Genomic DNA, 17,372 nt, shown 5'->3' with positions numbered 1-17,372 from the left:
CTCTCTGGGCGAAAAAGTTTTTTCTCATCTCTGTTTTAAATGGCCTCCCCTTTATTCTAAGACCCTGGTTCTAGACTCGCCCAACATTGGGAACATTTTTCCTGCATCTAGCTTGTCCAGTCCTTTTATAATTTTATATGTTTCTATAAGATCCCCTCTCATCCTTCTAAACTCCAGTGAATACAAGCCCAATTATTGTATTAGATTATTGTATAGAATCCACATGTTGTAATACTCGACTAAATATGAAGCCTAATTTAACTTAAAGAATTAAAATCAGCACTAATTCAAAAATTAAAATACTCACAGCTATTAGAATGGGACATTGGCAGAATTCTTAATGCTTGACAGTCTTTTTTTACTGTTTACTACTTTCTGAAGGTGGCATTTTATTGTTTGCTGACAAATGTAAAAAGGTTTCGTAATGCATTGCTTAATTAAAGAAAGAGATAATTCTTATGGGAAAACCACTGACGACATTGGCCTTGTATAGCCTACAATTCCCAGAAGGGCTTGCGTCGGTAACCATGGTTGCCGACCTCACGGCGCCATCTTCCAGCCCAAAGCCGTTACCTCAGCAACCAAAGGTCCGTGGGGAAAGGAAAACACAAGTGAGGAGCCCAACATCATTCAAGTATAAAAACTGCTGAAACACGAAGATGGGGCAGGATTACTACGACATCCTTGGCATTATTAGAAATGCAAAAAACGCGGATATTAAAAAAGCGTGAGTTTTAAAAAAAAAAGGGTTTTATGAACAACTTCTATGGATGTTCCTGAGATGCTTTAAGGTGGGATGCGAGTGCATGGACATCTTTTACCCCCTAAAAGCTACTTGCTGCATTTTACTTGATCATGATATTATCTGCCATAGATTTAATAACTTTAAACTTAGAAATTACCACAATTCAGAATTCCTTATTTAGTTATGGCGCACAAGATAGACACAAAAAGCTGGAGTAACTCAGCGGGACAGGCAGCATCTCTGGAGAAAAGGAATGGTTGACGTTTTGGGTTTAGACCCTTCTTCAGACAAGGGAAACGAGAGATATAGACGGTGATGTGGAGAGGTAAAGAACAATGAATGAAAGATATGTAAAAAAGTAACGGTGATAAAGGAAACAGGCCATTGCAAGTTGTTTGTATGGTGAAAATGAGAAGCTAGCGCAACTTGGGTGGGGGAGGGATAGAGAGAGAGGGAATGTCAGGGCTACCTGAAGTGAGATAAATCAATATTCATACCACTGGGCTGCAAGCTGCCCAAGCGAAATATAAGATGCTGTTCCTCCAATTTGCATTTAGCCTCACTCTGACAATGGCGGAGACCGAGGACAGAAAGGTCTGTGTAGGAATGGGAAGGAGAATTAAAGTGTCCAGGAACCAAGGGATTAGGTTGGTTCGCAATGGCTGAGTGAAGGTGTTCCGTGAAACGAATGCCCAGTCTGCGTTTGGTCTGGCCGATGTATAAGAGTCCACATCTTGAAAAAAGGATACAGTAGATGAGGTTGAAGGAGGTGCAAGTGAACCTCTCCATAACCTGAAAGGACTGCAAGGGTCCCTGATCAGAGTTGAGGGAGGAGGTATAGTGACAGGTGTTGTATCTTCTGCGGTTGCAGGGGAAGGTACCTGGGGAGGGGGTGGTTTGGGTGGGAAGGGATGAGCTAGCCATGCTGTTGCGGAGGGAACGGTCTCTGCAGAAGGTGGAAAGCGGTGGAGATGGGAAATTGTGGCTAATGGTGGGATCCCGTTGGAGGTGGCGGAGATTTCGGAGGATTATGTGTTGTATGCGACGGCTGATGGGGTGGAAGGTAAGGACTAGGGGGACTCTGTTTCTGTTGCGGCTAGGGGGAGGGGGAGGGGGAGCAAGGGCAGAGCTGTGGGGAACCAAGGAGACACGAGTGAGGGCCTCATTTATGATGGGAGAGGGGAAGCCCCGTTCCCTAATGAATGAGGACATCTCGGATGTTCTAGTATGGAACACCTCATCTTGGGCGCAGATATGACATAGATGGAGGAATTGGGAGTAGGGGATGGAGTCTTTGCAGGATGCAGGGTGGGAAGAAGTGTAGTCGAGATAGTTGTGGGAGTCAGTGGGTTTCTAATAGACGTCAGTCAATAGTCTATTTCTTGTGATGTAGACTGTGAGATCAAGAAAGGGAAGGGAGGTGTCAGAGATGGTCCAAGTAAATTTTAGTGCAGGATGAAAATTGGTGATAAAGTTGCTGAAGTTCATGAGTTCTGCATGTATGTCAGAGGTAATACCGATGGAGTCATCAATGTAACAGAGATAGAGTTCTGGGATAGGACCAGTGTACGCCTGGAGCAGGGATTGTTCAACGTGCCCGACAAAGAAGCAGGCATAGCTGGGGCCCATACGGGTGTTACATAGTTACGCCTTGGACGGAGGAAGTGGGAGGAGTCAAAGGAGAAGTTGTTGAGGGTAAGGACCAGCTCTGCTAGGCGGAGTTGGATTTTAGTAGAAGGAAATTGGATGGTTCTGCGGTTGAGGAAGGGTTTTAAGGCCTCTCTCGTGGGGGTTGGAGATGTAGAGTGGCTGAACCCCTGTAGTAAAGATGAGGGAGTGGGGGCTCGGAAAGCGGAAGTCATTAAACAGACGAAGGGCATGTGAGGTATCTTGGACAAAGGTCGGGAGAGATTGGACCAGGGGGGATAGGATGGAGTCGAGGTAAGTGGAAATAATTTCCGTGGGACAGGAGCTGTCAGAAACTTTGGGTCTGCCAGGACAGTTGTGTTTGTGGATTTTGGGGAGAAGGTAAAAACGAGCTGTGTGGGGCTGGGAAACGAAAAGGTTGAAGGCTGTGGAAGCCAGACAGCCAGGTGATGAAATCAGTAATGGTGTTTGAGATTAAGGCCTGGTGCTCATCTGTGGGATCATGGTTCAAGGATAAGTAGGAGGAGGTGTCTGAAAGTTGTTGCCTGGCCTCAGCCCGCTAGTGGTCATCGCGCCAGACTACCACGGCACCTCCCTTTTCGGCGGGTTTGATTATAATGTCAGGGTTGCTGCGGAGGGCTGTAAGTTCAGAGGTTCATAGGAGGTGAGGTTGGAGTTGGTGAGTGGACTGGAAAAGTTGAGACGGTTAATGTCACTCCGGCAGTTAGAAATATAGAGGTCTGGAGAGGGTAGAAGGAGCACAATGGAATGTTCTGAAGGGATATGAAAGATGGTAAATGTTTTTTTGGGAGTAAGAGTTTCAAAAATGAAACTTCATGAACTGCATTCATTTGGCGTTTCTTTTGCCTTTCTCAGTGTTTTTTGTTCTCTTTTATCTTGAAGTGATCTTTGGCTCAAATAGTTATCCAGACTGCTCCTGGTGGAATTTGTTGAAAAATTATTCAGAATCACCCCCACCAGCTTCCTACTTTGCCTCAGCATCCCATTTAACTGCACATATTTTATAACACGCACATGTTTCTTTGGTAACTAATTAAATAAAAGCTAATACCGACTGCAGGTATTGCTCAAATAGTATGTTTGACAAATGTGCATGGCTACCACCAACATTTCACAGTGTTTCTGGAGTGGCATCTGTATATAAATGATGGTGGTGAAAATCAATATTTTCTATGCTACCAGCATACTAGACCCAAATTTACCTCTCATCACCCCAAAAGTGATCACTGGTTTGTGATTTGGTATTCTGGGTTGTCTTGAAATGTGTGTATGGTTGCTTTGGAAACTCTGAAGAGCTGTCAGGCATTTCAGGAGCTTCCATACGAATTGTTAAAGGTGAATATTGTATTTGCTCTCCTAAGGAATCCGCAGTGCAGGTACTGCTGCCAGGCAAGTCTACTAAACATTGTAAGCTCAGGGAAACCTCACTCCATTGTTTTCTTTGATTGTGCAAGGCTTTGACAATGTGTTCCTTACAGTCCAAATGAGGAAACTGGAAGCTAGCTCGATATTGATCTTTGGTGAGATGCTTTCTTTTCAGCTCCATTGTCTATGTTGAATAGGTTGGGAGATGGTGGATAACACTGACTTCTTCTGTCACTCATTCAGTTCATTTCTTTATTGTGATGGGAAGTTGTGAATTGCCTTACCTTTTGTAATGTCTGTGGTCGACTGACCAGAGATCGCACAATTCTCCACTCTTCACTATTTTTGGCTGATTTGCAAAATGCAGAATTAGAGTAAACTTAAAAATACTAAAAAATGCACCAGCAGTGATCTGTTAAAAAAAAAAGTAGTGGTAGCTTTGTGGCCAGATCCCTCTTCAATTTTTTCTCCGTTTCATTGTTTGTTCCCATTCAAAATTCCATTACTTTGACTTTCATTCCATTACTTTGACTGAGGGGGCGGGGAGGGGGGAGCGGGGAAGGGCGAGGGAGGAGGAGGGAGGGGAGAGGGAGGGGGGCGGGGTGGAGGGAGGGGGAGAGCGGTGGGAGAGAGGGGGGGCGGGGAGGGGGCGGGGAGGAGGGGGGAGAGGGGAGGAGGGAGAGAGGGGGGAGGGGCGGGAATGGGGGAGGGGAGCGTATAGGGGGAGGGTGAGGGGGCAGGTAGGGGGAAGGGGAGGGAGGTGTGAGGGAGGAGCGGGTGCTGCACCAATGCAGGAGGGAGGGAGGAGGGAGCATAAGGGGGGTTGAGGGGGATGGAGTGGGGGGAGGGGAAAGGGGATGGGGAGGGGGGTGGAAGGAGGAGAGGGGCGAGGGGGAGAAGGGAGGGAGGGGAGTGGAGGGGGGGATGGGGGAGCGGGGAGGGGGCTGGAAGGAGGAGAGGAAGGGGGAGGGGGAAGAGGGGAGAGGGGAGGGTGAGGGGGGATGGGGAAGAGGGGAGGGGAGAGTGGGGGAGGAGAGGGTGCTGCACCAATGCAGGAGAGGTTTGGCCCTTGGTCTAGTCTGTATTAAAAATGGAAGTTAACTTGTTTGGCCACTTTGAGGCAGTGTTATGTGTTCTGCCTTTATGTTGGAAATAATTTTATGTTTTATTTTGTTTGGCATGAACATAAGTGTATTTTTGCATTATGCATTGAGAAAGTTTATTTAAACAGACACAATGTACTGGAGAAACCTAGCGGGTCTGGGAGTATCTCTGGAGAATATGAATAGGTGATGTTTTGGGGTGACCGTTCTTCAGACTGATTGTAGTTGGGGAGGAGAAAGCAGGTCGAGAGGGGGGCAGGACAAAGCCTGGCAGTTCCTTGTGTCTAGATGATTTATTTTGCAAGTTTAACTTTACACCACAAATGGGTGAAAAGTGAGAAGATTTTTACTGTATTTTGCCGAGGACATGTATCTATCCTTGTAGGTACCGAAAATTAGCCTTAAAGTATCATCCAGACAAAAGTACGGATCCATGTGCAGATGAAAAGTTCTTGCAGATTGCAGAAGCCTATGATGTTCTGAGTGATTGTGAGTATTGTGATTCTTATGTATTTTCACAGCTTCGAATTGTAAAAATTCATGATCATCCTGAACCATATTTCATACTTTGTTTATCTTGTATCTAATCACACAGTATGGTTAATGTAGCATTTATTGATTTTAAACTGAAATGCAAATTTTAAAATCATTACTTTTGTGGTTTTGCAGTATAATTTAATCCATTCCTAAACTCCAATGCGCTCAGAAAAGTGGTGCATGTAATGTTTAAAAAAGAGTCTTAAATGATTAAAGCTTCTTACTAATTCGATATGGATTTTTTTCCCATACAATTCTTCCATTACGAAGAAAATATTTTGTATAATGGGGATACTTTTCCTTGTTCATACACTTTAACGAACAATGTTTATTGGAGTGTTGTAATTATAGAAAGGTGCCCCATATGTTTAAATTTCTAAATATTCACTGCCAGACCTTACAGTTTATTGGTTTAGTTTTAAAAGAAATGAAAGCTGAGTATTCTGCAGCATGAATTACCCCTATGGTCAACTGTAGGTATAAGAACCTAAAGCTCTGTGGAAGAACTCCACTCTACTTTGATAGTAAATGCTTGTCAAAATGCTTTTTTCCACTTTCCTCCAGTTAGGTAGTAAACAGCATATGAGATGACAAGAAGGGTAGTGGATGGAATTATCAAAAGGACAATGGAAACAATAATCATAGAAAATTCCTACTCAGAAAAATAACATTTGTCCCTTCATGAACGTCAAGTGGTTTTCTTTCTTTTAACAAATTTGTTTCTGTACAATGCTTTTAATATGACAAAACACTCCAAGGTGTTTTGCAGGAGTATTATTAAACAAAATTTAACATGCAACAATATTTGGACATATTGGGGTAAATAGCCAAAAACATGGAAGGTTTTAAGAAGTATCTTAAAGAGGGAAAAGGCAAATAATTTTAAGAAGGGATTTCCATGACAAAAGGAAAGGTTGTCAGTGATTGAGTAATTACATTATAAATGATCATGAAGACAGAAATGGAGCACAGATATCTCCAAGGTTATAGGGCTAGAGGATGTTACAGAAAGAGGGAGGGCAATTAAGGGATTTGTAAACAGCATGACAATGCTTGACTATGATTTTGGTCACCAGTGGTTGAAGGGTGTCAGATAGCACACAGTAATGGTTTGGATGATCCCAAATGTATTCATAATAGACTACAGGAGGTTGGGCAGCAGGGCATTTGTTTGGCATAATTGGGATAATAAATGTATGATTAAAGGTTTCAATAACAGAGGCAGAGTCCAATGATGTTGCGGCGTTAGATATAGCCAATCTTGAGGATACTTTGGAAGAATCTGATGGACATAAACATTTAATATTGTAAATATTATTAAATAGGGATTTGCAATGAATTGGGTATTTTACTAGATTAATAATGTAGATGCCTGAAATGTGTTCAAATCCTAATGTGCACTTTTGACAATTTGGAATCACACGTAAAACCAACTGAAGATAAAAGTCTTGTATTAATGAAAGTAAACATGAAGCTAATGTAATTTTGTAAAAAGGCAACAGATTACGAAAGCAAACTTTTCCTTCTTACCATGTCTGGCCAGTTTGTAACTTCGGTACCACACCATATGTGACAGACTCTTAACTTTGAAAATTACTGATTACAGAAATTAAAGGCACAAATGTAGATAAAACATTGGTACAAATGCCAGACATTTTTCTTAAAATGCAAAAAAAAAAGTGGATTAGCTTAAAGATGTTACTGCAATATTTTTGGTAATCTAGATTGCTTAATTTGGGTGACAATTGCAGCTACGAAAGACCCAACATCTTAAATTTAAATGAAAAATTTAAAAGCGCAGATGCTAGATATCTGAAATAAAAACAAGAAAATGCTAAAAAAATACGGTAGATCTGGTAATATCTGTTGAAAGAGAAACAATTCATGTCAGGTCTGGGACCAACCATTAGATCATCCTAAATTTAAATTATAATATTTAATATATGGTAAGTCAGACTTGTGGAGTCCTCATTACAAATTTGGAGGAAAAAGCCCATGTTCTAGATGCCCAACTTTGTGATCAGTTCCTAACTCCATCGATCTTTGCAGTGTCACAAGAATGTTCCAAAATCAATGCATTTTTATCTTTCAAAGGTCAATTGTAACAGGTTTTTTAGCCCGACTGCAGACTAATTTAGATACCATCTCTCAAAATCATAAAACACAATTGAATCTCATGCTTTGCCTTTGTGAATAATAAATTTGATAATTACGTATTTAATCAGTGAAAATACATTGATATGGTTGATTTGTGGAAACTTCAGGCTATAGATCAAGTTCTATGTGGGTAACCCTTATGTAGGTGTGTTAATGTAAAATGGAGTCTTATAAATGATTCAACTGGAATTTTAATAGGATTGAGATATTTTGATGCTTAGAAATTAAAATAAATCAAGAAATACATAACCTTATTGTTTTTCAGTAAGAAAAAAAGCCACGTTTGATAAATTTGGTGAAGAGGGCTTGAAGGGAGGCATTCCTCCTGAATTTGGTGACACTGGCGCTTGGACATCAGGATATACTTTTCATGGCAATGCCAACAAAATCTTCAGAGATTTCTTTGGCGGAGATAATCCATTTGCAGGTATTTTAAAATAACAATGTGATAAATCGAATACAGAGCATAATCTTACTTCTATCTGCTGGGTCATGAACAAGCTGCTTGTTCACACTTGCCAGCTGGAAAATAATGCCAGAGCCTGCCAGACTGTGAAAACAAATGCTAACAATTGATTCTGGACTGCATCTGTTTCATGCAAAGAAAGAAAGAATATTTGCTTTTATTGTGATATTTGTGAGCTTTAACTGTTCCATCCAGTAGCATCTGGGTAACTTAGTACTTTGTTTTTTTTTAAGAAATATGTTTCTACAATCATTTCTCATAACTCAGATGTTGACAATAGAGAACAGCTTTGTGGATGCCTCCAGTCTTGACTGTCATTGTTGTGTCTCAGCAACTGGAATTTATTAAAGTACTAGACGGACGTGGACCCGCTGGGTCCAAATCTCTCCTGTGGGCGCTCCTGCAGACACAGCAACCCCCATTGGGCGCGCATCTCTCCTGCGGGCCTGGCAACCCTGCGTGCAAACCTCTCCTGCGGCTAGCTGCAGGAGAGCTCTCCTTCCCCCCCCACCTCATTGGCTGCCACACCCGTCACTCGTGCGGGTCCCGCCCCCCCCTCCGATAGGCAGGCCTCCCCCAACTGCGCACGCGCGGATGCAGCAGCCATCTTACTTAAATATTAAAGTTTAAAAAGTGATTTTTAAATCTCTCCGGCAGCCCTCCGTGCAAACCTCTCCTGCAGGTGCGGCAACCCCCGTTGGGTGCAAGCCTCTACTGCGGGCCCGGCAACCCTCCCCAACTGACGATCCATGGACCCGTTGCAGCCAGGGAGTGTCCCCCAGGGCCTTGGGCGGGCAAGGGGGAACAGGGAAGGGGAGAGGGAGCCACTCACCTCGGCCCCATGCGATCAGCGCTGTGCCCAGAGCGAGGCATGGACCCGAAACCTCTCCTGCAGCGGTCGGCGGCGACGGCCATCTTGTTTGACCCTCTGCCGCCGTGGGCGGGTGCCGGTCCTCCCAGCGGGGTGGGGGGGGGAGCACATTTATTAAAGTTTCAGCTCGACAACTCAGCAGCCCCCCCCGTCATAGGCCGCCACTCCCATCACTCTGGCAGGTCCCGCCCCCAAAGCTATCGTGGGCCACCCCTCCTCATTGGCCGCCATTCCCGTCACTTGGGCGGATCCCATTGTGACGTCAAACGTGGCTGATGGCCAGGAATATTGGAAAAGGTTATTTTTAAACATTAAGAAGTCAATAACTTTAAAAATATAACACCAATTTGAATGAAACTTCCTCCAGCCCACCCTAGGACAATGGTGAGTAAGGTGGGCCTAAAATTGTTGCGCTATCATGTACTAATTTGGCTGAATTTTGTGATCAAGCAAACCAACAAGATAAGAGTTTCATTGGCTTAGAATATGTACAATTTAATGACTTCCTTGATCTGTAATTTGGTGTGATGTCCTGGACATCAAGTCACCTTTATTATGTGTGTAAATGTCCCCATTCCATTTCAGCATTCCTGCAACAATCTTTCGCACTAGATATAAGGTTACAAAAAAAGATGTAGAAAATCAAGGTTAAAAGGAGAAAATTCTCAAAATACATCACAGGTTTCTTTGGAGATGCAAACAACCTCAGGCTTTGAATCAGTGATCTGTCATCTGTGATGCAGAGTAGGGGAGGATACATTAAATGATGAAAGAGATGATATCACTGGCAAATAAATCAAAATGTTGCAAGTGCATGGGAGAGAGTGAGAGAAGGATATGAAAAAGGCAATAACTATGATGAAGCAAGACTAATGTTGCTATTGATCAGTTATTGATGACATTATCTGGTTGATAGGTTAATAAGGGAAGTTAGAAAGAACATGAATAAAGGGATGTAAATACTGTGAAATGTGGAGCTGTCAGAAATACCCAGCAGGTCAAGCACTGCTAGTGGAGAGAGAAAGGTTGGTGAAAATTCCAGTTTGAAATAGAGAAGAGTTACGTGAAATTGTAGAATTTAATATTACGGAAGGCTGCCCATTTGGAAAATGATTTGGTATTTCTCAAACTTACATTAGGCCTCATTATAACAGTGGAGAGAGCAGTCAGATAGACGCTCTCTATTTTTCCAGATAGCAAGTAAACTAATTGATTACTGAAGAAATATTACTCCCTGACACTACTTAGTCCTGGCAAACTATCAAAGAGTTGTACAGCATGGAACTTGCCCAACTCCTCCATGTTGACCAAGATGTTTACCTGAGCTAGTCCCACATCCCTCTGTTTATTTTCCATCCATGTACCTGTCCAAATGTCTTCTAAACATTGTATTTGTGCCCGCTGCTACAGCTCATTTTCATATACCCAACACCTCCTGTGAAAAAGTTGTCTCTCAGGTAATTTTCTTAATCTTTCCACTCTCATCTTAAATCTATGCCCTCTAGTTTTAGATTTCCCCACTCAGGAAAAATGCAGTGACCATCCACCTTGTGAATTTTGTATATCTCAATAAGGTCTAAGGATTTCTGAGAAAGGCACAATTCTCTCTCACCTTTGGTTGGAAATTGAATTTTTTTTACACACACCTCAAAAGGCAGACAGGGCCTCAATCCCACTCATTCAAAAGAGGGCTTGCTGACACTACTGGCCTTTCTCAGTCCTGGATTGAAGAGACTAGATAGATTAAATGAATATATCAATTAATAACTTTTTGACTCGGCAAACATGGATGCTACCATGGACCCAAAGCTGCCCTTCTTGCTGCATCTATTTCTAAATTAAAGGCAGTATTTTAATGTGATGACAGCAATGTGCCAGTGATGTTATTCACAGCTAGTTGTAGAGTATTGGCAACGGCTCTTATTGGAATATTGATACTGGACATGAAGATGCACCGAATAATGTGACAGTTAATTTAGCAAACCTGAACACGAATGTTGACGTAGCAATTTACAATGGCAAATGTATTTTGATAAGTCCTCACTAGTGGTGGCACAGTGGCACTGCAGGGAGTGCTGCTGCCTCCCACCTTCAGTGGCCCATGTTCTTTTAAGATCTTGAGTGCTATTTGTGTAGAATTTGTATATACTCCCTATGATTATGTGGTGTTTTCTGGTTTCATCCATATCCCAAAGATTTGCTATTGTAAGCTGTTTGTGTAGATGGATAGCAGGAGGATTGGATAAAGTTGATGAATATGTGAGAAATTGTAGGAAATATGTAGGGTGATGGGACTGATAGCAAAACTCTAAAGGTGAACATATTCTCAATAGACTGAATGGCCTCCTATGTTAAAAGAACATTTGAGAAATATATTCTATCATTGTTTCAAACCAGACACATTTGCATCTTTGAAACATTGATTTAACCTGTTCAGTGCCACCCCGAGTATACTCGGTTCATGGCCCATAGTGGGGAAAAAAAAACTTGGCAGTGAACAGGTTAATGAGCTGCCCGAGGAAGTGGGTGATGGAAGTACTTTAAGAACATTCAAAGTACACTTGGACAGATACATGTTTAGGAGAGGTTTAGAGAGATAGGGATCAAATGAGACCAGCATGGAATTGATATCTTAGTCAACATGATGAATTGGGCTGAAGGCCATGTTCCTGTGTGAATATCACTCCATGGCTCTATTTAACATTTTGTTATGACAGACTTCATGTATACTTGCAAACATAAAATGGTCACCATCAGAGTTAGAGAATTCTGTATTATCTTGTAACATTATTAGTATTACCTTTTTCCTGCGATACAACAAATCACTGTCCTTCATAGAGAAGTTAGTACAGCACCAGTCTAAGTACATGACTTCTCTTTTATACTTTTTTTAAACACTGATCATGATGATCAGCATCCCACCCTAGCAGCAACTTTGCTTTGTCTTTTAAGCTTTACCAGACTACATTACCTTCTAACTGCAAATCTCAGTTTGTTACTCAATCATTAACTTTAAAATAAAATTATTATTTAAAATTATTTGTTGCCATGATTAGGAAGTGGTGGGGTTAGTTGGGTGGCATATAATGAACAAAAAAATCAATTGACTTGATAAATTAATTGTTTAACAGACGGAGGAAATAAACTGCAGCAGGTTCTCCCAGTAAAAACAAGGAAATTTCTCCTAAAAAAATGTATGGGAAGAATTGTAACATATAAAACAGGAACAGAAAACTAATCTTGGCCAGTTATAATGTCCATCAAGCTTGATAAGGGACTTATGCATTCATCACCCCTCTAGCTGCTTAAAAGGATTGCTGCTGAGTGCATATTTAAAATATTTATTATTTAAATGAATTCTTTATTAATTATATTAACTTTATAGCTCTGATTTTACTGAAACAAAGCATTTTGAATTTTACACGTGACTTAAAAAAAAGTCAATTTCAGGAAAAATAAGATGGCAACATAAAGTAAATACATCAGAGCCCATGATGAACAGTGAAACAAATAGCAACCGAGAAGATGTTCGTATGAGGAAACAAGTTGAGGAAGGACTGAGAGATTTGTAAAAGAAAGTGACAAAGCCAATCTGGAGAACTACAGAGAGAAAAATATAAAAAGGAGAGGAGTTAGAAGGGAATAAAATATGAGACAAAGGAAAATGAGATTTCTTTAAAAATGCAAACAATTTTTTTATTTAAAAAAATCACAATCTGATAGGAGCTGTGGGGTATTGTAGGAAGAAAGATATATGTAAGAGGCCTAGGGTAGATAAGAGGACAGAGAAGCGGAATGGGTGTAGTATGAAGTAATCTCTTTCTCCTCCCATCTATCCTGGTCCTCTCCTACACCTTCCAATAATAACCCCTCCCCCCCCCCCCCCCCCTCCCTTCTATATCCCCATTTCTCCTTCCCCCATCTACCCCACAGGCCTATCATCCACACACTTCTCCTGCTGGATCATCCCACCCCACTCCACCACTGTTCAACCCCTCCCCTTCCTCAATTGTTTCCATCTGTCACAATTCCTACTTATTTTACTCCACTCTTCACCTTCCTTTCCTATCAGTTTCCATTATCTGTAGCCTTTTGTTCTTCATTTATCACCCTCCTGCCTCTGTCACTGCCTCCATCTCCCCCCCTTCCGCCCCCACCCCCCCTTCCAACGGGCTGACTGTTATCTGCCTCCTTATTTGTTTCCACCCAATGCTTGCTAAGTCTTGCCCCACCTTTCTTTTCCACCTCTTTATAATGGCTATTTCCTCTCTATCTTGTTAGTCCAGATGGAGGGTCTCAATCTGAAACGTCATCTGTTCACTTCCCTCCATAGATGCTGCCTGAGCTGCTAAGTTTCTCCAGCAACTCTCATTTTTATATTGTAGATTCACATATCTACTGTCTCGTGTGCCAACAATGGGATCATCCCTCTCTTATCCTATATCTAATCAAACCAATTTGGTTTACACTAACCACTATAAACATTGGAGGCAAGTGACAGAAACTCCTTCCTCTTTTGCACCAAACTCTGAGAAATCTCAGCTTTACAATGTTTAAGAAACATTGTTTTAGGACTATTCTCTGAGATCCTTTGTCCCAATAATTCTAGTTATATGGAAGCCAAGGTAACACTGTTAGCCAAAAGGTTTAAAACTTTTAAAATAATTTATTTTATGCCTTAAGATACAGACTCTGGAAATGCTAGTACTGAATTTAATAAGAATATTTCAAATTGAATATTTTCTAATTTAAATGAGGAGGTGGTGGGAATATCGCTGTGCCCACCTACGTTGTACATGACTGATTGTACAGCCTGGGGTTCAAGTAGGCCGGACGCCACTCCAAGACGCAGCCTGCAATGGCACAGAACGGCAGAGTAGTGGTGGAGAACATCAACACATCACATGGCCAGGATAACCACAGTAACTCCAACCCAGTGCAGCCACCACGACAATTGGTCTTTATGGCCAAATTAAAACGAACAATTTTTAAAGAATTTCGGACTTGAAGGGTACAAGATGGTGTCTAAAATGTGGTGACTTGTGTGGTCTACTATCTTACACACTGATACTTAGTATGATTATACTTAATGTACATTAGGATTGTCACTGAATTATATGCAAAACAAGAATTTTACTGTACTTAGATATACGAGACAATAAAGAACCATTGAATCATTGATTCAGAAAATTTCTGTGAAGTAAGATGAGTAATTGATGCGTGGCATATACATTTGTGAAGGTTACCACTCTACTCTCTTTACAGATTTTTTTGACACGAAAGGAGAGATAAATCTAGGATTTGGCGGTCTCCGAGGGCGTGGAGTTAAGACGCAAGATCCTCCAATCGAACGGGAGCTGTATTTATCTTTGGAAGATTTGTATCATGGATGTTTGAAGAAGATAAAAATCTCACGCAGGGTACAATGCTATTAGTTTACTGAACTAGCATGAATATCATGCAAATGTATTTTGTTCAACAGATGATGCTGAAAATCTATGGGAACATCCACCTAATGACTCCAGATGCGGTGTTCAACTAACTCATTGATGAAATGTAATTTAAGATCATACAGCTAAGTATTTAAATGAGTTGTACTTTCATTCGCCTAAGTGTTTAGAATAAATAGGAATTGTTTTGTTCTTTTATTTGATCCTGAAACTCAGAAGTGTAAAGTATACATTGTTGTTACTAAAGTATACATTGTTGTTACTTGTCCCTTTCAAACTGAAGCTATTATTCTCATGTGAAAAGAAAATAATTAAGAAGTAAGTAAGTTCATAAATCTGATCGACAGGTGTGCAGGTTCTTGGTGTCCTAGGCACTTTTTAACCTTCCATCTAGGAAGTCAATGGTAAGTACACTGTCACACTGGCCAAAGATCAGCTGATCAGAATAGATGCCTCAGTCGATTTTTCGGCCTGCAAGCATTCTGATGTTGCAGCCTTGCTACAGAGACTCGAAGCTTGTGAAAAACTTTGTTCGATAAAAATTGTAACATAGCCTTTATGTTGCTGGACTAGTAAGTTATTCAAAAACGTACACTAATCATCTGGAGATATAAGTTTGAATCCTGACATGGCAATCAGGCAATTCAAATTCTGATAATTAAATAATCAGGAATTAAAAATAAAAAAAATTATACTGGTGACTTTGAAGCCACGGAATTGATGTTAAATTATTGTTTTTGTTTATAAATATTGTTTAGAGAAAGAAATCTCCACCCTTGCCTATCCTGTCCAATGTGGAACGTCAGACACATAGCAAGGTGGTTTACAAGTAACTGCCCTTTGAAATAGCCTATCAAGAGACAGTTTCACAAAAATGGTACAATGAAACTCTAATAAGGTGATAGGTGGTATAGTGCACAAGGAAGAGGATCAATCATGATATTGAATTATAGAGCAGGTTTGAGGCACTGTATGGCCAATTGTTTCCTCAATTTCCTAAATTTGTATATTCTTGTATGATATACAATGTCATCCTCTCTCCATCATTCGTATCAAACTTGAGATCATCCTTTCTCCCAGCATACACACCAGCTTGAGTTTAATCACAATCACTGTCAAACTTCTTCCATCTTAAAGTCAGAAATATGAATGCTTCCTGATGATTGCACAATGTTCAGTTCTATTCGCTACTCAGCATATGAAGAGGTTCATAATTTCATGCAGCAAGACCTAGGTAACATTTAGGCATGTGCTAAGATATGGCAATTAGCATTGCTTCACAAATATGCCAGGCATTTCCAACAGTGTCCAATCATCTGCCTTGACATTTAAATGCCAATGATGCCAAGCCCACCTACTGTTCTGTTCCATGGTATGCTGGAGTCACCATTCACCAGAAATTCAACTGGACTAACTACATAAATGCTGTAGCCGCAAGAGCAAGTCTGAGAAGTGGTATCCTGCTGTGAATGAGTCATGTTTTGACATGTAAGACTTCTCATATTTACCAGGCACATCTTCAAAATGCACTGCAGTTAACAGTCCAGACTAATCTGAAAGAAATCCCAAACCCAAGATTTCGACTGAGATGGATAAGTGCACCATGTTGCTGGAAACATCACCACTTACTAGTTCCCCTCATAGTCACACCTCATCCTGACTTGGAATTAATTGTTGGTTCTTCCATCAATGCCGGGTATGCATCATACAATTTTCCACTCAAAAGCACTGTTGATGTACCTTCACCAGAAGGAGCTTATTGGTTCAAGATGATAGTCTACTACCACTATCTCAAGGTCAAGCAAGGATGAGCAATGTTTTGGTCTTGCCAGCGATGGCCACATCCCAAAATTGAATTAATGAAAAAAACACACAGATGTCAGACAATGATTGTCTCCAACGAGAAAGAGTCTAATCTCCTCCTTGGCATTCATCAGCATTTCCAGTGCCAGGTTCCCCAGAATCAACATCTAGAGCTGTAGCTCACATTCTTTTTCATCCAAATATAGATCCAACATTTGGACTGACTGCCCATATTTTACAATAGCTTGATAAATGAACAGATAATTTTGATTAAATGATTTAAGTTTTCAAAATATTTTATGTTGGCTTTGCAGCTTATTAATCACAAAATTAAAGCATTAAATAAAAATCAAAAAAATTAATGAAAACAAAATTAATGAAATAGCAGACTCACAATGAATATTCTGATGGCATTGAATGCTCCTATCAGTCTACCTAACTATTCTTTGTTACTGAAACTTGCCCAACAACTGCAAGGCTGCACATTCACCATTTCAACAACTTTTGCCTGAATTTTCCATAGTTTTTTTAAAAATTGGACCCCCACGTGGCTCAGTTCCAATCCTTTTCAGTCCAATTGTGGGCTGCGACTGAAGATTGGGAACCAGTCACATAAAAACTCTGATGTAACATCAAGTCAGAGGCTGAGAAATTTCCAGTGAATGATTCACAACCTGACTCTTCAAAGCCTTTTCACAATTTACAATGTTCTGTGCGACACCATCTGTGTGATAGCAACCTGCATGATTGGCACTTCATCACTCATCCTGGACATTCAATCCTTCCACCACCACGGCACCATTGCTGCAATCCATACCATCTGCAAAATACACTGCGGTAACTTGTCAATTTTCTTCAATAACCCCTTCCAAATCTGGAACTTGCATCAGCTAGGAGGAGAAAGGCTACAGGAGAGTGCCATCGCCTTGAAATTCATAAGATAAGAGATGGGAGTAGAATTAGGCCATTCGGCCCATCAAGACTACTCCACCATACAATCATGGCTTATCTATCTCTCCCTCCTAACCCCATTCTCCTGCCTTCTCCTCACAACCTCTGACACCTGTACAAATCAAGAATATATCTATCTCTGCCTTAAATAAATGCACTGACTTTGCCTCCATAGCTTTCTGTGGTAAAGAATTCTGCAGATTCACCACCCTCTGACAAAATTGATTCCTCCTCATCTCCTTCCTAAAAGAACGTC

The 17,372-nt window shown here is 41.0% G+C and overlaps 1 protein-coding gene across 2 annotated transcripts in view; it reads left to right on the top strand.

Annotated features, from left to right (window-relative positions):
* The first annotated feature begins 594 nt into the window (after nucleotides 1-594).
* Nucleotides 595-17,372, top strand: part of dnajb13 (DnaJ heat shock protein family (Hsp40) member B13) — a 33,408-nt gene continuing 16,630 nt past the window's right edge. The window contains exons 1-4 of one of the 2 annotated variants that reach the window (XM_078402156.1): nucleotides 595-727; nucleotides 5,281-5,370; nucleotides 7,841-8,002; nucleotides 14,178-14,332. In XM_078402156.1, the coding sequence (XP_078258282.1) occupies nucleotides 700-727; nucleotides 5,281-5,370; nucleotides 7,841-8,002; nucleotides 14,178-14,332 (435 nt within the window). In that variant the 5' untranslated portion in view covers nucleotides 595-699. Of the gene's footprint in view, nucleotides 728-5,266; nucleotides 5,371-7,840; nucleotides 8,003-14,177; nucleotides 14,333-17,372 lie in introns of both variants that reach the window. The other variant, XM_078402155.1, reaches the window with a different exon arrangement.

This window comes from Rhinoraja longicauda, chromosome 7 (assembly GCF_053455715.1).
Source record: "Rhinoraja longicauda isolate Sanriku21f chromosome 7, sRhiLon1.1, whole genome shotgun sequence".
Classification (NCBI taxonomy): domain Eukaryota; kingdom Metazoa; phylum Chordata; class Chondrichthyes; order Rajiformes; family Arhynchobatidae; genus Rhinoraja; species Rhinoraja longicauda.
The sequence above is the reverse complement of the archived record's forward strand: the minus strand, read 5'-3'. Positions and strand labels throughout refer to the sequence as shown.